Below are 21,891 nucleotides of genomic sequence, written 5' to 3'. Positions count from 1 at the left end.
CAGCCTCCAGTCAGGACCACATGTCACATAGAAAAGATATATTGTGCTACTATCCAGGGACCATCAATGTGGGACACAGTATTATGAGGTGTTTCATGTTCTCTGTGTGGTGGTTGTGCCTAGGGTAGCCCAAATCTGTGGCCAGGTACTAATTCACATAGGTGGAATTAAGGAAGTACCACTGAACTATCAGGCAAATGTCATTGACCAGCACAATATTATTTACCTAATTGTAGTATACAGGAAAGGAGCAATACTCATTGGGTCCTATCTCCTACTCTCCAATTGATCATACCTAGCCCCTAATTTATGTACAGTTCCAACTTACCCTGTAACCTTGAATTCAAATATCATATCTAGATTTGAATTCAAATATGGTTCCACTTTGGGCTATATCACCTTCTAAGCTATTCCAAGTATTTATGTATCTATAGGTAAAATTTCATTTCTTCACATTCTTTAGACATACACAAGATACAATATAGTCTTCCTTAATTTCTTCTTTGAGACCGACCTCTTACAGCCCTCCTACCCTTAATCAAGCTATCTCTTCTGTCAAAATAATTTATCCACTTTAGTGACCTGAATACTGAAGTCATATCACTTCTTTTTCTTCGATCATTCAAATTTGGCAGACCCGGTGCCTTTAGTCTTTCCCTGTATGGTTTATCTGTTAGGCTGGGGACCAGTTTGGTTACTGCCCTAGTTACGGTGTACGTGTATAGCACTGTACATTTGTGATTATTGTGCATATGTATTAATAGATCGGGAGATATATGTTTTCTCCCTTATATATATTTGTCACATGTTATATAATTGTTGTACTTGTTACTGTAGCATCTGGTTGTAGTTTCGTGTGCATTATTTTGTAATCGAACCATGCGATTCGTGTATGTTTTCCCGCGAATCTTGGCATCCCCAAGTGACCCCAATCTTGGTCTTGTCCCCAGATTGAACACACGTATTATATATGTAGTGCTTTACAAATTACTAATTTGTTCATACTCAGTGTTTTATTAGCCACCCTATTACATAATGGTGGCAGCGGATCAAACAAAATTGCAAACGTTTCATTTTTGTGCATTTACGGTGTCCTGAACGCTACTTTAGACTTTGAAAATTCGAGATCGCTGGCTAGACAGTTTTGTGCCGTTGTGTGCTTGTTTTCTCTCCCCATTTTTTTTTTCTTTCTTTTTCAGTTTTGCAGCCAGGTGATTATATCGAGTGTTTTGGTACAATTAATTCCAATGACTTTTGTTTTGTTTTTTTGTGCAAAATGGGCGCAGAGACAGTATTCTCCTATCGTGCCAGATTATTATTATTACTATCATTATTATTATATGTTTCCACATGGTTTTCTGGCAACCTGTCTGCTGCTCGATCTTTATTTCCTTTTCGTCATCTGCATTCATCAAATGATTGCCTCTTGTTCTGGAGTGCGTCGACTGTATTCTGTAGCCCGGGTGGGAAAGGATTTTTTAACAATATTATATCTACGTAATCCTCTCGGACAATGATTTGCGTTCGCTGCCTTCTCCAGTGCCTGGCGCCCTTTTCAGTGTTTTTGCTGTTGTTCTTAGGTTTATACAGGTTTTATTGTTCATGCATGTAATGCCATATTGTGTTTTTCTGGTTATACTAAAATGACCAATATTTCTTTGTCTGGAAAGGCAGCCATATTGGTTGGCGTGTTGTCCATGTTTCCATGGCGACCATGCTTGTGAAGTCACTTGACATTTTCTTTAAGATCTAATATAGTTACCCTTGTGTGGTGACATTTTCTTTGTTTCTGTTTATTAGCGAGTTGTTTCTTACGATTATTTGTGAGTTAGACATATATTTTTGCTCCTTGGTTGTGATTAATAGTGAGTTGTGGTAATTACGTGCCTCAATTGTGAATCATTTAGAATGTATCAATGATGCGCTTGTTTTGTGTATCAGATTGTTATTATTTACGTTCTTTCAGGTGACCTCCCCGTTATACACTCTGGCACAAGTTCTTTTCTGGTCAGGATGTCCCGAAAAGGGTGGAGCTGCACACGCTAATCGTCGAATTTGCACAATGGTGGGGATTCAGCACACCCTAAGCACGGTGTGTTCATTGGAGGCTGACCTCGTCGCGACACAGTTCAAACCTGTTTCCACGAGGGTCGGGGCATCACTCGCATCACTGTCTTCAATTCGATAAGTCTCCGGGGGGTTTACACATGAATCACTCGTGTAGGGCCTGACGGTGCGTAAACGGGTCGTATTAATGTAAAAATCCTCTATAGCCACCATATGGGAGGGTAGGGCGGGTTTGATCTTCCAAGAGTACGAGTGGCCCACTTCTCCCTGTGAGGACCCAGGGGAATAAATACCGCCTACCCATACACTGATGGCATACACTGTTGTCGGTACTTCTTAATTTCAAATCAATAGTTCCCTAGGGAGCGCCATGCAACGTTTATGTGGAAGTTGAATCATTTCTACTATTCCTTGAGGGTAGTCACTAATCACGAGAGAGGAAGATATGATCCTAACTAGTCTAATTAAAACTAGCCTAAACAATAATGGCAAGCGCACAGGGGGGGGGGACCGTTAGAACCAATTCCAAAGGTAACTCTTGGATGAAATACACCAATCCTATTCATAAAGTAGCAAATTACAACTGCATGAAGGAACAGTAAAACTGAGAGGTTGTGGAATCCCACACTTAATATTAAACATTCGTGTCTATGCTCGCAGGCATAAGCAGACACCTAGTAAGGAGAGGGGGGGTTTCCTGAGTAATTAGAAGTCTCTCATATTCGTTAAAGCACTGTAATTAACTGCCAAATTGGCGCAACAGTTAATGAAGATAAGGAGAAGGGAAAATATCAAGTAGTGGATACAGGCCTTAAGAATTCCGGCAATTCCAAAGAGTAGAGGGAATTGATAGCCGAAAAAGGCTGAAAGGAGACGAAAAAATGTGGAGCCTGCATCGGCTAGGCCCTTGAGCAAAAGTATTTGGTAACCGGGGTTTGAGAGCAGACGTAAGAAAATGAGAAGAAATAGTAGGCCGTGTGTCACAACCTAAAGTTGTGACAAATTATGTTGTACTTGTTTTTGTTATATCTGGTTCCAGTTTCATTTTTTTTTTTTTTTTTTTTAATCAAACCATGCGATTCGTGTATGTTTTCCCACGAATCTTGGCGTCTCTCACTTGGTTCCAGTTTCATGTGCTTTTTTTTTCTTTTTTTTTTAATCGAACCATGCGATTCGTGTATGTTTTCCCACGAATCTTGGTGTCTCTAACTTGACTCCAAGCAACGCCAGTCTTGGTTTTGTCTCCAGAGTGAGCACACGTATTATTTATGTAGTGCTTTACAAATTACTAATTTGTTCGTACTCGGCGTTTTATTAGCTACCCCATTACACCCTTTGTATTCTCTGCGTGTGGCCCATACAACTGATGCACTGTACAAATTTACGTAATTGTAATACACAGTTAAGTATCAAAGCTCGTTGGGTTCAGTCCCCTATTATCTACTTTTCTAACATACCTAGACTCAAATTCACGTACGGTTTCAACTTATTTTATATCTGTGATTTCCAATTATCGTATTTGGATTTGGACTCACGTACTGTTTGAGCTTGGGCTATATCACCTTCTAAGCTATTCCATATATTTATACATCTATATGGAAAATTAGATATATATTTTTACATCCTTTTGACATGTGGACTTTAATTCTATGACCTCTTAAAGCCCTCCCATCTTTAATCAGATATTTTCTATAGATACAATCTATCCCCTTTAGTGACCTGAATACTATGATCATGTCACCTCTTTCTCTTCGATCTTTCAAAGTTGGTAAATCCAGTACTTTTAGTCTTTCCTCATATGGTTTATCTACTAGACTGGAGACTAGTTTGGTTATTGCCCTTTGTATTCTCTCAGTTTTGCTTATATCCTTCACTTTGTGTGGGGACCATAATACTGACGCATATTCCAGTCTTGGATATATCAGGATTTTGATGATTTTTTTCATCTCTACATATAATGGAACGTCACTTTAATCTTCTGTAGTAGTCCATATGACTCTTCCACAATCCAGCTGATATGTCTGTCAGATGACAGGTTGTTTTTCATCAACACTCCCAAGTCTTTCTCTTCTTTTGCTTTTGTAATGTGTTTGCTTCACATGGAATATTCTAAGGATGGCCTTTTGTCGCTATAGTCCATTTCTAGTACTTTGCATTTTTTGGTACTGAAATTCATTTCCCATTCCTCCATGCAAAAATAGCATCTAGATTTTTTTCAATATTCTACCATCCTCGTCATTTTCCACTCTTATGGTTTTTGCATCATCTGCAAACATATTGACATAGCTTGTTATTCCTTCCATCATGTCATTAACATAGACAAAAAACATTATCGGTGCAAGCAATGAATGTTGTGGAACTCTACGAGTTACTGTTCTCCAGCTTGACATTTTGTCTTTTACTACTACCCTCATGTTTCTTTCCTTCAAAAAGTCTTTAATCCACTCTAATAGTTTGCCTCTCAGTCCCCTAACATGCTCCAATTTCCACATAAGTCGACTGTGAGGTATTTTATCAAATGCCTCTTCAAGGTCCAGGTACACACAGTCCACTCACCCCTCTCTCTTACAGCACATCACTCTCGAGTAAAAGCTTAAAAGGTTTGACGCACATATCCTTCCAGATCTGAAGCCAGACTGTTTGTCTATCAGCATGTTTATCTTTACAAGATATTTGGTCCATCGATCTTTCACAATCCTTTCACATAATTTCACTATTGTGCTGGTTAGTGATACTGGACTATGATTTAGTGGTGTTTCCTTGTTTCCACTTTTGTGAATCGGCACCATGTTTGCTCTTTTCCAACCAAGTGGTACAATACCTTCTTTGAATGAACATGTAATAAGACTAGGTCTTGTCCACTAGCTGTTCCCTACATTCTTTAAGTGGCCAGTTTGAGATCCCATCAGGTCCTGAAGCTTTTGTCACATCTAATGATCCCAGGAAACTGAGCACCTCCCTCACTTCTACATGAATATCTGCTAAACTTTTTTTTTTTTTCAAAAAAGTTGTACTCTTTTGTGAAGATCGATTGAAAACCTTCATTATGAGTATTTCTGCCTGAGCCAAGGCCTCTTCAAAGGCCTCAACATCTACTATCAACTTGATAATTTCTTCCATGTCTCAATTTACAATTTATGAACCTGTAAGTTTTGGTTCATCTTTGCATTTTTCTACTACACGTCTTTCAAAATTGCTTTTTTCCTCCCTACGAATTTTGATATATTCATTCCTAGCTTATTTGTAAGCTTCTTTTGTTTTATTACTTACTTTTATTATTTTTTTCTTTCTCCATTTTTCCCAGGCTATATCCCTGGCCTTTTTTCGCAATCTCACACATTTTGTTAGACCAATCCTGTTTTTGCTTCTTCATTTCTCTATTCTTTGGCACATGTTTGTTCACTCTTAGGCTGTAAATGTCAAGATAGATTTCCCATTTCTTCCTTATTCCTGTGGTATTCATGAATTCCTTCCAATTTGTTTCTTCATTTTTTTTTCTCAACCCTAAGTAATCTGCTTTCTTAAACTGGAGTCTCCCTTGCCTGTGTGAGTCATTCCTTGGCTCTATTTCATCCTCCTCCAGCTAAAACTAAATTGTAACATGGTCACTTTTTCCTATTAGGCAAAGGTACTTCAATAAGCTGATGATGTCTAGCCCTTTGGTTAGTAACAGATCTAATTTTGTGGGAGTGTCATCTCCTCTTACATGGGTCACTTCCTTTACCTACTGGGTCATTGTGTTCACCATTGCTATACTCAGCACTGTATTTCCCCAGGAATCTGCTTTGCCACTTGCTTCCCATTCGTTTCTATTGACATTACCACAATTAAAATCTCCAATAAGGGCTATGTTACTACTTTGTTCAATATTTTTCTTTAGGAAAATAGTTGTATCCTTTAACATTTCTTGATATTCAGTTTCGCCCCCAAGTTCTTGTCTTGGGGGAACATATGCCAAAATGAAGTCTCTTATTGTGTCTGTAAGGTGTGTCCTGGCCCATCCCATGACACTTGACCTCCGAGGCTTCCCAAGGGAATCACTCGTGGGTCCAGCCAGGTGACTCATATGCCACCCAGCCACACGAGCCACAGCTGGCCACATGACCATCACAAAGGCCGTTTGAGGAAACTCACGTGCAGCTCACCAACCTAGACGGACCCTGTTAGGCCCCCTCAGATGACTAACCAGTGCTGGGATCTGCCACATGAGACGCCACAGAGCCCTTTTTAAAAAACGCACGTGCAGCTCACCAGCATAAGACTAACCCTGTGAGGCCCCCAAAGATGACTAAACAGTGTTAGGGTCTGACACGTGAAGACACCACAAAGCCCTTTTGAAGGAACTCACATGTGATACCAGACTCATACCCTCTGTCCACGTAAGTCAGCGACCTGAGAACGTTTTGCATCCGACTTCCCTACGCATTACACTTGGACCTCACGACAATTAGGAGCACAGGTCATCACCTGTCCGTGCACATAAAAGATGGACCAACGCCGAAGATTCAGATCGCCCGGGGACACAACTTGAAACAAAGTCGTCACCTCCATCGCCGTCTCACCCCCACCCTCCACAGCGCCCAACATTCATTGCTAAATAAACCCAAACCTCCATCAGAGTTTGCCTTCAACCACCCTAAAAATGTCCTTTAGTACTGATCTTTAGGTGAATTACTTCAGCTCTGCCTTCACTCAGATTTGCTCCTTCCACCTTTATGTCACTTTTTACCTCAAACATTACTCTTTTAATCTTCTCTGTCTCTTCTGCAGGTGTATCTGTTGTTCCCCAACTGTATATAATTTTTGGGGGAGTTTAGGCTCTACTAGACACAATATATAAGGCTCATTTATCCTTAAATAGTCATTATCTCCAACCTAGCTGATAGTAAACAATCAACATTAGCATGTGCTATTCTAAGTTTCCTTGTAGTGCTTACTTTGCAATATTGCCTTCTTGTTTTCTTAGAAACCGTTTCCTCACCTCATTGACAACTCCCCTCCCCCCCCCAAAAAAAAAAAAAAAAAAATCTTTGATCCTATCATTTATGGCTTTGGCCTTCACTAAGATCACTTGTCTTTGCTCGTTCCTCTTCGTTAGCATCTTTCCTAATCCAAATATTCTTTAACCTTTCTTCTCATGCTAACTTGCTGATTACTTTTTTGCAATGACTTATGACTTAAGTTTTATTTTCATTGGACGTGCACAATTTCCCTTATACTTGCCTGACCTACACATGCTATCAGTCTGGTCTGTTACACCCAAGTCCTTCTCTAGAGTTGTTGATATAAGTTCCCTAATCATTTGCATTTCTTTTTCTTGACGTAGCTTCCACGAGGTGTTGTATTCTTCTTGGCATCCAAAGAGTAAGATGAATCTAGACAAGATATACTTTTTTATATATAAATTGACTATTTCTTCTTCCAGGCTATCTCTTTCCTGTTGCTCCATGATCTCTTTAAATGTTACTCCATTTCTCCTATCCTCACTTGTTGTTGGCCTATCCTCTCTTTCCTCCAGGGTGTTTAGATTTATTATTTAATCCTCCCTTCTCAATTTATCAATCTCCTTTTTTTTTTTTTTTTTTTTTTTTTCCTTTAGCCGGGTTTGCTTCCTTTTCCTCCAAGTTTATTCCCTAGATCGTGCAATCTAGATTTTTTAAATATTTCCAACTCTGTTATTAGTTCACTTACCTCCATTTACCTAAGACTTAGCTTCTTTTTTATATATATTTTCTGTACTATATTGATTAGTTTTTCTAATAGACTTATCTTTTTGGGCATGAAGCCTTCCAAATAATTCATTATTAATGTAGAGCAATGTAAGACAACGGTTTGTGATGTATACAAAGCTAGAAATTAAATTTTATCTTATGTTTTTTTTTTTATCGTGAGTGACTTCGGAGATGAATGCCACTATTTTCCTTCCCTTTCTCTCTTCAAAAGTTTAAATCAGCGACATTTTGACTCTACTGTGGCCCTGAATATCTTTGTTTTACTCCTACTTATTCAATTTGCAAATTATTATAATCTAGCTTTGCTTAATAGGAAAAACTAGTGTGTCGACTTGCGTCACCGTCATCGCGTCGTGGCGAAGATCACCATTCTTCCTCCCTGAATCTATCTTAAAGTTGAAACCTGTAATACTTTACCTTTACTGCGACCCTGAAATAGTGCTGCTTCCCCCTGCTCACTTGATTAGTAAATATATCACTCTGAATTTGCCTATTAAAGGCAATTCGAGGAGCGTCGCCTTACGTCGAGTCACCACCGCCGCCGGTGTGTGTGTGTGTGTACTTACCTACTTATATTTACCTTGTTGTATTTTACGGGAAGGAGAGCTATGCTCATGATGTACCATCTCCATATCTCGTTTTATCTAGACTGTTTTTAAATTCGTGTATCGTTTTTGCACACACATTTTCATCTAACCTGTTCCAAATGTCTATTATCCTGTGGGGAAAGCTGTTCTTTTTCAGATCTTTTCTATAATGGTCTTTCATGATTTTCTTTCCATGTCCTCTTGTATCCCTACTACCCCCTTTTATCAGATCCTCTCTACCAACAATTTCCAGGCCTTTCATGATTCTATAAATAGTCATCAAGTCTCCTCTCTCTCTTCTTTGCTCCAATGCCTGCAGCTCAAGTTAATCCAGCCTCTCCTCATATGATACTTCTGAGAGCGTTGGTGCTAATTTCGTAGTTGCTCTTTGCATTTTTTCAAGTTTTATTGTACATTTTTTTGTTCTCGGTGACCACATCGTCACTGCATACTCCAATTTTGGTCTTATCAAAGTGATTAGTATTTTCTTCACAATTTCTTCGTCCATGTATGTAAATGCCACTTTGATCTTATTAGATTATAAGTTTCTCCAAAAATCTTGTTTATAGGTTTCTCAGGGGACATATTATTCATAATAATGACTCCTAGGTCCTTCTCTTTTTCTACTTTTTTAATTTCTTCCTCTCCCAACGTATATGATCCCACTATTCTTTTTTTGCTTCTTCCAAATTCCATTATACTACACTTCTTAATGTTGAATTCCATCTCCCACTTCCTGCTCCATTCCCATACTTTATTGAGATCGCTTTGTAGTGATTCACAATCTTCTTCGGTGTTCGCTTTTTTCAACATTTTTTCATTGTCTGCGAAGAAGCTCATATAACTTTCAATTCCTTCATCCATATGATTAATACATATAGCAAACATTATTGGGGCCACTACTGCTCCTTGTGGAACTCCACTAATCACCTCAACCCAATTGGAATACTTGTCTCTTATCATCACTCTCATTTTCTTTTCATCCAAGAAGTCTTCCACCCACTTAAGTAGTTTGCCCTATATTCCTCCTGCAGTTTCTAATTTCTTTAGCAATTTTTTATGTCACCTTATCAAAAGCTTTTTTCAGGTCTAGAAAGGCACAATCAGTCCACCCATCTCTTTCTTGTATCATATCTATTAGTCTTGAATAGAAACACATCAAGTTTGTAACACATGATCTTCCTTGTCTAAATCCAAACTGTCTCGGATTTAGTGCATTGTTTTTTCTAAACACTTTACCCATCTAATTTTGATCACACCTTCACAAATTTTTGCTACTGTACTTGTAAGAGAGACCAGTCTATAGTTTATAGGGTCTTCTTTGTTTCCCTCCTTATATATTGGTACTATATTTGATCTTTTCCATTTTCTGGAACTTTTCCTTCCTTCAATGAACTGCTTATTAGACTAGGTATTTTGTCTGTTAGTTTGTCCCTGCATTCTCTCAAAATCCGGTTTGCCATTTCATCTGGACCATGCGATTTTCACGCATCGAGATTACTTAAGTGATTCATTGTGTTTGTTACTTCCATCTCTTTCATAGGGGGGACTTTCCCCTCCCACTCGACATCAAGTTGTGTGTTCTCCCTCGTAAACACTGATTTAAAATGCTTATTCATAATTTCTGCCATTTCTATTTGCTCTGTGTATTCTATTCTTCCTTGTCGTAGTTTCACTAATTCTTGTTTGTTTTTCAGTTTGTTGTTTACAAATCTACAAAATAGTTTTGGTTGATCTTTACATTTTTCTATGACATCCTTTTCGTATTTTCTCTTTTCTTCTCTGCATACTTCTACATATCCATTTCTATAATCAGTACATATTTTCCTTTTTTTTTTTTTTGTCTTTCCTCCATTTTATCCAAGCTTTATCCTTTTTATCTTTTAACTCTCTACATCTTTTGTTGTACCAACATTTTACATATTCTTGTTTTTGTCTTGGAACATACTTGTCCACTCCTTATAAGTTGTTGTCAAAATTTTCCATTTCTCGTCTACTATTGTTTCTTCATATATCCTTTCTCAATCTGCTTTTTGAAAAATCTCGTTTTATCTGTTTTATCAAAGTTTGTTTTTCCATATATCATTCTTCTCTTTCTACATTGTTTTTTCTCGTGTATTTTTCTTCATTTAGTTCCAGTTCTACTAATATGTGGTCACTTTTACTTAGTGGTGTCTTATATTCAATCTTGTCCACTATATCAGGTTCTCATGTGATTATTAGGTCTAGTCTCGATGGCTCTTTCTCATTTCTCTATCTAGTATTCTCTTGTATCCATTGCATCATTGCATGTTCTATAATCATATCAAGTAGTACATTTCCCCATAGGTCATCTCCACCCTTCACTGTCTTTTCTTCCCAGCAGATTTCTTTACAATTAAAGTCACCCATCTTCCATTATCTTATTTAGTGTTATCCTTGTGTCTTCTAACATATTTTTGTGTTCTCTCTCTTCCCACGAAGCCGTTTTAGGAGGCACATAATTTACCACAAACTTCCTGCTCTTCTTGTTCCTGTCCTCTACTTCCATCATGATCATTTCCATTCGATTCTTTCCATACGTAACTTTCCTCACGTTTACATTTATATCTTTCTTAGTCAGGAACATACCTCTACCCCTTTGTTTTACTTCCCAGTTTCTAATCCAATAATTATATACACCATGTCTTACACTGTTGGGTGGTAATGGGCCGTTCGATTTTGTCTCTGCAGTTCCTATTATGTCATATTCCTTTTCCATCAGGTAATCATTCAGTTCATTCAAGCCTGTTATCAATCCATCTATATTTGTGATGGACACTTTTAAATTTCTGATGCCTCCATCCTGTTTTGTGTCAATTCTGTTTTTCTCTCCTGTGAACCATTTCCTTACTTTCATATCCACTACTCTCCAATAGAATTTATCTTTGACTCTGTTCTATTCTCGTCTTTTTTTTATCCTAGCTCCGATTTTTTTTTTCTCTTCTTCTCTTTCCTCTTTATTTCTCTTTTTATCCATACTTGTTTGTACTGATCACTTTCTGCTAGCTTTCCTGTTTTTGATAAGACATTCTCTGCTGTCGTTTGTGACCTGAATTTAACCTTAATTGGTGTAGTCTTGTCTATATTGTATTCCCCCAGTCTATATATTTCTTCAATTTCTTTCCCTATTTCCTGCTCACCTTCTTGAAATATTTCTAGTACCTTGTTCACTCTTTCTCCTCTCTTACTCTTTTAGTCCCATTTGGATTATGTTTCTCTTCCATTCCTAACCTATTTATACATTTCTTTTTATCTGCTAAGTCTCTTACTATATTCTCCTTCTCTCATCACTTTAATAACTGTGTCCTGAGTGTGTTCCTTCATCTATTGTTTCACTATATCTCTAAATTCAATTTTGCTATTCTCCTGAACCTTTCTCCAACCACTCATCTCTTTTTCTATGGACTCTTTATTCACTTTATTCTTCTTCTTTAATTCCTCATTCTCATCCTTTACTTCTTTTAACTGTCTTTTTAATTCTTCTATTTCTTTATTTAGGTTTTGGTTCTCCTTCTTTAGTTCTTCCAATTTATCAATTCATTGTGCAATCAGTGCAAGTTGACTGAACCTAACCTCCCAATGTTTGTTCATTTTTGCTAGTTTTTCCTCTAGACTTGCTAATCAGGGGAGGTTGTCACCTCCTCCCTCATTAAATCCACAGAATTAATTATCTCCACCTTCTATTGTGCTGCTCTTATCTATATTTCTAATTTTTACACCTTTACTAATTTCTTCGACTTCACCTCTGTCGTCTGTGCATCTCTTGTTGACATTTCTCCTGACGTCTGGGGCCCATTTGTCCCCTTCCTCATTTTCTTCCACTTTCCTCAATAATCCCTCCCCTTCTTTTTTTTCACCTTCCCACTACACCATGAGTTTTCCCCTTCCCTACCAATACAACACAGGTACTCCCTTGTCATTGAAATCCACAAAAATTGCATATTCTTTCCATAGCTCCAATCTTTGCTGCCAGTCCAACACATGTGCGTGTGTATGTGCGAGAGATTCACCATGGGCAGATCATGTGTTGGATTTGTGATCAACAGGTTTACCCTCCCAAATGAGAACTCAGAGTTTATGTGTGGCCCAATCTAAGGGTAATGCTGCTACCTTACACTTGCACACCCCCAAATCCTTGACCACTAGAGCTAGAGTGTCTATTTGGATTGCAGTGATGCTGAATACTTTCAGCCTGAATGGGACTCAAGTTTAGATTGCTGAATTAGTGGTTGATAACAACAAAACTGCACCATCAAGCCTTTCTTTTTTATCATCTTTGGGTCCCATATGTATGTATATACATGTACATTTTGGTTTAAGAACAAGCACAGCATTCCCAAAATAGGGATATACTGTATAGGCCTACTACATTGCTCTGTACAGACTTTAGTTGATGCACAACTATATTCCATTCAGCCAAGGGTCAGACTCTTGACCTGAACATAGCCCTGACTGATCAAAGCCCTGTCTGGCTATTCCTTAGGTGAATAATATAATGTTTTGTTTGATATAAAGAAATCTGTACAGTGTACTGTATCACTCAAAAGGCCTCTGCTGTGTAAGTAACCAGAATGTAAACAAGGCAATGTCATGTATGATAATGCTACATAACCATTTTTCTTTTCTTTTTTTTCTTCTCTCTCTTTTCTCCTTTTTCATTGTTATTTTCTTTATACTTTCTCTTCTGTTTCTCCTTTTCCTCCAACCAAGCATGTTCCTCTCTTTGGTTCTATCACAGGAAAGTTCCTCCTTCAGACTTTCAATGTTTGGCAAACCATGTCTCTTAGAGACTTTATTCAACAATTTCTTCCCATCACCAATTTACAATTAAATTATTCCTAAATATTTACACATCAGTGATAAGCACTGCACACACAATAGTAACATATTTGGACATGTTTATTCTGGCATGAATTCTTCTTCTTCCCAGGGTGTGCTGAGCCTCCAGAAATCCTGATCAATTATTCCTCATACATATGGACCAGTCAAGATGATTACACCATTGATGACATAATTGAGATCCAGTGTAACACCAACCATGAGTATGAACTGGGGAAGAATACACAGAATGTCACATGTGAGGCCCAGGGATGGAGCACAGATCATTTGCAGCCATGTTTGCCAGGTAGGTATGAGCAATGTTTATATTAGGGTTGCACCAATTAATAAGCATATAATAAGTAATCAGCCATTTCGTCAATCAGTATTGGCACCTTAGCTGACTGATCTGTTTTGATAATTAATTGGACATTTTCTTTTCTTTCTACTCTTTAAAGATTCACATATACAGGAGCAAGGAAATCTTAGGTAACAGAGAAATTCAGAAAACCTATTCAATTCAATGTATGAAAATACATATGAAACATATACCATTTTCTAAGAAATACAATCATGGAAATAAATTTTTTGTGTAGAAACCTATTCTGATGCTCCCTTACTATGCATGTCAAGTATAGGCTGTATTGGAAACTGAGAGTAGACCATAAACATGCTCATAAAAAGTTTTCTTTATATCCTATCAAGGGAATAGGAGGGTATTCCCTTTTTACTCACCCAAGTCCTATTCTGGCACCCACATGGTATGTATGCCAAGTATGGGTTCTCTATCTTGAAAACTGACATAGAAGTTCATGAACAAACTCACAGAAAGTGTTCTTTATATCCCATCACGGGAGTGTGAGGCATTCCTTTCCACTTATTCAAGTCCTATTCTGGCACCCCAATAGTATGTATGCCAAGTATGGGTTCTCTGTCTTTAAAACTGACAGACAAGTTCATGAACAAACTTACATAAAGTGTTGAGATATACTAGATGAAATTCTACCATTAAGTGGTAAACAAGTGGAACTACACACCTATCACTTGCAACTCCAGTGGGCCACCATTTATATTTCTTACAAAAACTCATTTTTGGTGAACTTTGGGGAAAAAAAAATGCACATTACTTACATACTGTATAATGAAAGGTATCACATCTAGCCTATCAAATGAGGGTTGACATCTATGATGAATATATGCCTTAAGGGGGTACGCGACACCTGGGGGGGGTGAATTTGGTCAAGATATGGCATTTTTCAAAACTGTGTTCAAAATGTTTGTATACCATTTAGAAATAAATCCCGACAAATAATTTTCCAGCCGCGCACAATTTAAAGGTCTTGGGTGAGGTTTAAAGGGACAGAGTTAAAGGCGCAACCCACACTAGAGGGAGGTGTGCCACTTAGGACCTTCAGGCGCATCGAATAACGATGAAATTTGATTGAATTTACGCTCGCCCAGTGCTTCAACGGCCAGTATGATGGTGGAGGGGAAGGGAGGAAGGTGGAGGGAGAAGTTTTGCCAACTTTGAGCGAAGCTAAGCGTCATTTACTGGCTAGCTCTGAAAGGGAAAGTGCGCATGTCTCATGAACTCTCATTGCAGTCTATTACTTTAGCTAGTACGTATTACTCTTTAGTACAGTCATCATGGGTAGCAAAAAGAACAAAAGAACATCCACAATGACAAAAAACAGCAGTTAAAGATGGCAAGCAGTCAAAGACGACTTGCCAAGACCTCACCATCTCTCACTCCACCACCGCCCTCACCTGCACCTCTGTGACAGTGACAGAGGTAAAGGACAACATTAGACTAAACAATTCAAAGAGGAAGATTAAATCCAAAGAAGAAAGCAAGAGGAAAAAGATCAAGGCTATACAGGAAGAAGAAAGAAGAGAGAAGAAGGGACATCATAAGATTCTGGAGGGGGTGCCCTACCAACATAGATTGGTGAGGGGAATCTGATGAGGAAAGAGAAGGCGCCCACTGCTGGAAAATAAACCTCTTTCCAATGATTTAGATACCCTGAAGACCCCCAGCAGTGAGGTTTCATATGAAGAAACCGCCAAAGGTGCAAAAAAGCAAATTATATGATGGTGTCGTCTGTGCGTCGTCACTACTGTGATATACTTTAGTTTTTCAGTATTTAAAGTACTTATAATTAAAATATGTTGATGATTTTTACTGTACTTACTCATTATATAATAAGAATTAAGCCATGAAAAAATCAGTCAAATTGGTGAAACTATAAGCAAGGTACAGATATATTTATATTTCAAGTTGCCATATCTCCGTTCGATATTTTTTTACTTTTTTTTTTTTAATCATAAAAAATCTAAAATACATCAGATTTAGATGAAACTTACAGGGAATATTACTTTTAGTAACTGCTAGGGCCGATCCTTCGAATATTTTGAATAGGATGAAAGAGTTCGGAGTAATAATGGAAACAAGACCAAAATTTTTTTACTTTTCACGATTTTTGCCGGACATTAAAATTGAAATGCCTGTATGCAAAAGTATAAAGGAAATTGTTCAATTACTCAATGACCGGCCCTAGGTGTGCCTACTGACTAATCATAGCCAAAATATAAAACAAATTGGTCCACGTATTATGGTGCTGTGCACTTTTAAATGTCGCTACTGGTATATGTACATGTGTACATACATCACTCTGTTTCACCTAAAATGTAGGCAATATGGATACCTATTTACCTGAGAAGTTTCAGCTCTTTACTCTAAATAGTTTAGAAAATGACCTCCAGGTGTCGCATACCCCCTTAACCAGAATTTTTAACTTAAACTCTAGGAGCTGACTCCTACATCAGGTCAACTTATACACTGCAATTTAAAAAGCAAACTTCATTTTTATGCATTCACCAAACAGCTTCTACTTTAGGGATTACTTAACAAAAATAATATATCCCTCCTTTAACCCAAGCTCTTTTCTGCTTACATGGGCTTCTCTTCCACATCATCATCATCCTCTTCCTCTCCCTTTTCCACATCTTCCATTCTTTCAGTGTGCTCGGATGACCCCCCTCCAGGTGTCAACATAACCCAATCCAACATGACAACCAACGAAGTGGGTACTGTTCTCACCTATTCCTGCCCTCCAGGATACTTCCTACCCATCACACAGGTAAGAATAGTGCACAAACAGCTACATACAAGGGTCATACTTTTTTAACTTTTACTTGAGTAACTGATGTGCTGCAAGAGAGGGAGATGTGGGTGGAGAAGGCTTTTGATAAAATACCTCACTAACGACTATGTGGAAATTGGAGCACATTGGAGGACTGAGAGACAAACTAGTACAATGAACGAAAGATACACGAGATCAGCAGTACAGGATAAGAGGTCAAGATGGAGAGCAGTAACAGGTGGAGTTTTACAAGGTTCAGTACTTGCACAAATAATGTTTTAATGTCTAGTTTATGTCAATGGCACGATGGAAGGTACAACAAGCTACATGTTTACAGATGACACAAAAATCATGAGAAGAGTGAGGAACAAGGAGCTAAACACTATTTTTGCATGGCGCCAAGAATGAGAATTGAAGTTTATTACCAAAAAAAAGATACAAAATAGAGGAAATAGGCAATAGCTGCAAAAGACCATCCTTAAAGTATTCCTTGGGAAGAAAAACCTTTACAAAGGCAAAAGAGGAGAAAGATTAGGGAGTGTTGATAAAAGACAATGTCGTCTGAAAGACATATCAGCAGGATTCTAAGAGAGATGTACAGACTGCTGGAAAGTATTAAATTGGCTTTTCACTATATGGACAAGGAGATGATGCAAAAACTCACCAAAACCCTGATACATCCAAGACTGGAATATGCATCAGTAGTATGGTCCCCACACAGAGTGAATGATATAAGCAAGATCAAGCCAATAAAAAGGGCAACATCCAAACTGGTCCCCAGCAAGGCAGATAAAATATATGAGGAAAGGTCTGCCAACCTTGAAAGATCAAAGAGAAAGAAGTGATATGATTACAGTATTCACGTCACTAAAGGGGATAGATTGTAATGACAGAAGAGATAACTTGATTAAGGATTAGGGGGCTTTAAGAAGTCATGGGAACAAATTAAGAAAAAGTACATGTCTAAAGAATGTGAAGAAATACAGTTTTCCTTATAGACACAAATACTTGGAATAGCTTAGAAGATGTTATAGCTTCAGCTCAAACAATACATGAATTCATATCTAAATATGATAATTGAAAATCAGGGATATAGGTTAAATTGGAACTGCACATGAATTTGAGGCTAGGTATAAAAAATATTTGAGAGTAGATGAGACACAACAAGCATTGCTCCTTTCCTGTATACTGCAATTAGGTAAATTAGGTAAATACACAGCTTGCTGGTGTAATAGCATCATGGCCTGGCATTGTATGGTACTGAGATCACACCATGCTCAGAGCACAAGAACTACTTTTCTATAATCCATAAATGACCACCCCACCACCAACACCACCCCTCTTGAAAGGGGATGGATGGATGGTGTATATAAGGTAGCATTACCCATAGATCATATTCTATAAGCTCTGAACTCTCATCTGGGACAGTTAGAGCTGTTGATCTCAAGTCCAGTGCATAATAAAAAAAAAAAACAATGGTGAATTACAAGCATGAAGCAACTCAATCACAATTTCATGTATCCTACACTGAATTTTTTCTGGTGTTTGTTGGCAATTACTCATATTATTTTCTCTCTTCATCAGGAGGAACCTAATATCACCCAGGCTGTTGAAGTGGAATGTAATGACAACCATACATGGGTGTCACCCCGTGATGACCTTATGTGTTTACCAGGTGAGACAACTAACAATTCCCAATGAGGGAGAGAAGGAAGGGGGGTTGAGGGGAAAGGATCACAGACACAATAGTGGGAATTTAAACAACATATTCATTTCAGGATACTAACATGAGGTGTGGAGAAATATAAGAGCAATCTTATGATCACATCAATATGAAAGGAACAAAGTTTTTCAGTTTTTCTCTCTCTAACCTAGGTTACAGCAACAATGCAGAGGAACCCTTTCTTCAGACTCTGTGAAAAAAAAATCTTCTGGAAGAATAAATACACATGTCCTCAACCACATTTTTATTAGTTTATTCATCATGCTGTATTGCAACAGGATATTTAGCTTCTTTAGAATGTGGATTTGAAGATTTACATTTGAATTCTAGTGATGTGGATGGAAAGGGTAGAGGTAGTGCACATGGATGACCAAGAATAAAAAAAAAATGTTGCAGAGAACACCGGAGTCTGACCAGTGAGATGTCAGAACTATGCAAGCATATTATTCATTGTTATCACATTGACACAAATAAAAAAAAATCTATGAGAACTACTGTAATGTATACAAGATACATAAATGCTCAAAAAGGAATATTTTATCTGTATTGTTCTAATCTATAATGGATTAGGTCCAAGTGTTACATGTGAAAGGAGTATTGTCAGGATCCCACAATCTGTATAAGATTGTCTATCCTTAGTCATAACAAAATGTCTAAATATGTCACAGCAGTTATGAATTAAATATAAGAAACTCTTTAGTCTTTTTGTACTTTGAGGCAATTTTATCACTTCAAAATATAAAAATGACAGAATTTTTTTATCTAGTTCTTCCTCCATATCCACTCAATTTGAGAGTTTACTTGGCTTAATAAGCCAGAATTTGATTTGGGAACAAAAAGAGGTTTAGGAGTGGATGGGAAAGTAGCATTTGAATTGGATTCCAATTTTTTTGCAGGAACCATCATAATGAAACCCATTTATCTATCAGAGGAAAGGAAAATATACAATAAGGAGGCACCAAAAGAAAGTGTTTGGCCTTATTTTTTTTTTTTTTTTTTTTTTTTTTTTGCAAGGATTACCATAAAGAAACCTATTTACCTATCAGAGGAAAGGAAAATATGCAATGAGGCTTCACAAGAAAGTGTTTGGCCTTAAGAACATGCACAAAAAACTACATACCATCACTCACGGTCCAATTAGAATAAATAAGTTCATTACCAATGCAAATGCCCATTTGTCTCTCTCTCTCAAAAAAAAAAAAAAAATGTCAGCACAAATTGGAGTTAGAGACAAGATAAAGGAATTACCATTAAAGTAGAAATATGAAGATGCATGTGTGGGAGGAAGAGATATAAAAAAATTTAGACCAGCTTAAAAAAAAAAAAAAAAATCAAGGACTGAAATTGATAGTGAAGTCAAATTCCTGATATGAATACTTGAAAGAAAACAAATAATGGTTGAGACTTCAATGTGAAGCAAACACCTAAGTAATTAATCTAACTCGGGTGCTACTGGCTACAACAGTCAAGAGAATCCTTTGCTCTTATCCTCCTTGTTTCTCCACCAGCTTGTGCCATGGACCTTCCAAATGTGCCTGCCAATGCCTCCAGGGACTGGGACGGCTTCTCCAGAAATGAGAACCTCATTGTAAGTAGTCCTCATTCCATTTGCATTTGTCTCAAGCCTTGTTCCTAACTTTAACTCATACCATCCTCAAGACACTAGAAGTGAATTAAAAATTGGTTCATCTCATTCTTATCTTTTATCTTAATCCTTTTTGACCTTTATTTCCTGCATCCACAGAAGTAGCAGCAGCACCATTATCACTGTATATAACTCTGAGCCATTTGTTTGTTGACAACACTGCACTTATGGCTAGGTCAGAGAAGGGCCTAAGGTAGTTAGTGGTGGTGTTTGGGAAGCTATGTGATGGAAGGAAGTTGAAGGTAAATGTGGGTAAATGTAAGGCAATGAGATGTACAAGGGGGGTGGCGGTGAGTTGTAGGTAACTCTTAAAGGAGAGGGGCTAGGGGCTAGAGGAGGTGGATAGTTTTAAGTATCTAGGGTCACATGTAGCAGGGAATGGAGGAGTAGGGGTGGAGGTAAATTGTACAGTGAGGGAAACAGGTAAATGTCATGGGGGAATGAAAAGTGTCATAAGAAATTGGTAGGCTGTCTGGGAATGAATACAAAGACATGATTATATGAAGAGATGATAGTACCTATATCATTGTATGGAGTGGAGACTTGGAATTTAAGGGGGCAGAAAGGAGACAGAGAGGTACAAAGAAAAAAGAAGAGAAGTAAAGCATAAGATAAAGGAGGCAAAGAGAAGAGCAGATGTGAAATGGTTAAGAGTATGACATAAAATTTTGTAAGTAATAATAAGATGTTTTGGAAGGAGATTAAGAGAAGAGGAGGTGAATCAAGTAGAGACGAAAAAGTAAAAAGTGTAGATGGAGAGATGATAATGGAAGAGACAGCAGTAAGAGGAAGATGGACAGTTTTAGGGAATTGCTAAATATGAAGGAGGATAGGGAGGGAAAGATAGTTGCAATGGGAAGCAATAGGAAAATGCCAAGAACAGATAAAGCACTTGGGTTTGATGAATGTCATGCGGAGTGTTGCGGAGTGTCTAAAAGATGGAGGTACAGTGATGGTGGACTGGCTGGTGAGGTTGTTTAATGTTTGTCTAAAAGAGGGTAGAGTACCAGAGGGCTGGAGGGGTGTCTGTATAGTTCCACTTTACAAGGGAAAAGGGGACAAATGTGAGTAGTAGTTTCAGAGGGATCAGTTTGTTGAGTGTAGTTGGGAAGGCTTATGGGAGGGTTTTGACTGAGAGGATTAGGAGAGGAACAGAGGGAGTAGTTAGAGAGGAATAGTGTAGGTTTAGGACAGGTAAAGGTTGCGTGGATCAGATTTTTGTGGTAATGCAGTGTCACGGACTAGCATTTGTATTTGAGTTCATGTATCAAACCTGGCCATGATTTATCTGTTCATTCAATCCAGTAACTAGTGTGGCTAATGCCTTCTATTTAGATTTTCTGTCTTGCACTGGGATAAAAATAAAAAGTGAGATGCAAAAACTATTTAATTTACATAATGTGAAAATATAAAGTTAACAGAGGGTATGAACAGGGTGCAAGTGAGGGAGTGAGAGTGATACCACAGCCCACGTCCCTTCCTTTTATATGAGGACACACGACACTAGTGCCAATGGCAGATGCCGATTTGTAGCATCTATAAGCCTACTCTATTTCTATTTACCTGGCTTCACACAACCCATCCACTTTTTTATTTTTGTGTGAAGAAGGCTTACTATTCATCAATCATTACCCATCAAAATTAAAGTATTAATCTATACACACAGAGATACTACTTTTATGTGCCATAGTTGTTTAGATGCCATCTGACCTCTTCTGCAGAAAGCCCCAGTTATGCACTCCTCTGCTATCTGTGGAGCAAAAACTCATGTACTTGATTATTTATCATAAGTTACTTATGTTTATAACCTTATATCTCATTATTTAACTTTAAGATAAGCCATTAGAGGTCAAATTCAACATCTATACGCATTTTCATTTAGGATGGTGAATAAATATGGCTCTTGTTAGGATGTGTGGTTTATGGGGCCACACCCGCATCTCATTGTGTTATCGTGACACATGACACACCATGAAACTTGACACATGATATGCAGATATGTGAGAAAGCTTTAGGAAAAGGTAAGGATGTTTTGGGGGGTTTATGGGTTTGGAAAAGAATTATGACAGGGTAGACAGGAAGGCATTGAGGGAGATATTTCAAATATGTGGGATAGGAAAGCTGTTAAGAGCAGTGAAGAGTTTTTATGAGAGTA

At 37.8% G+C, this 21,891-nt stretch overlaps 1 protein-coding gene across 1 annotated transcript in view; it reads left to right on the top strand.

Moving 5' to 3' along the window:
- The window catches only part of LOC143032604 (uncharacterized), a 204,340-nt gene that overhangs the window by 168,958 nt on the left and 13,491 nt on the right, over window positions 1-21,891 (top strand). The window contains exons 21-24 of the mRNA XM_076197475.1: window positions 13,338-13,532; window positions 16,247-16,365; window positions 17,953-18,043; window positions 19,600-19,679. Coding sequence (XP_076053590.1) covers window positions 13,338-13,532; window positions 16,247-16,365; window positions 17,953-18,043; window positions 19,600-19,679 — 485 coding nt within the window. The remainder of the gene's footprint in view (window positions 1-13,337; window positions 13,533-16,246; window positions 16,366-17,952; window positions 18,044-19,599; window positions 19,680-21,891) is intronic.

This window comes from Oratosquilla oratoria, chromosome 14, assembly GCF_046742065.1.
Source record: "Oratosquilla oratoria isolate Oo_2021 chromosome 14, ASM4674206v1, whole genome shotgun sequence".
Classification (NCBI taxonomy): domain Eukaryota; kingdom Metazoa; phylum Arthropoda; class Malacostraca; order Stomatopoda; family Squillidae; genus Oratosquilla; species Oratosquilla oratoria.
The sequence above is the reverse complement of the archived record's forward strand: the minus strand, read 5'-3'. Positions and strand labels throughout refer to the sequence as shown.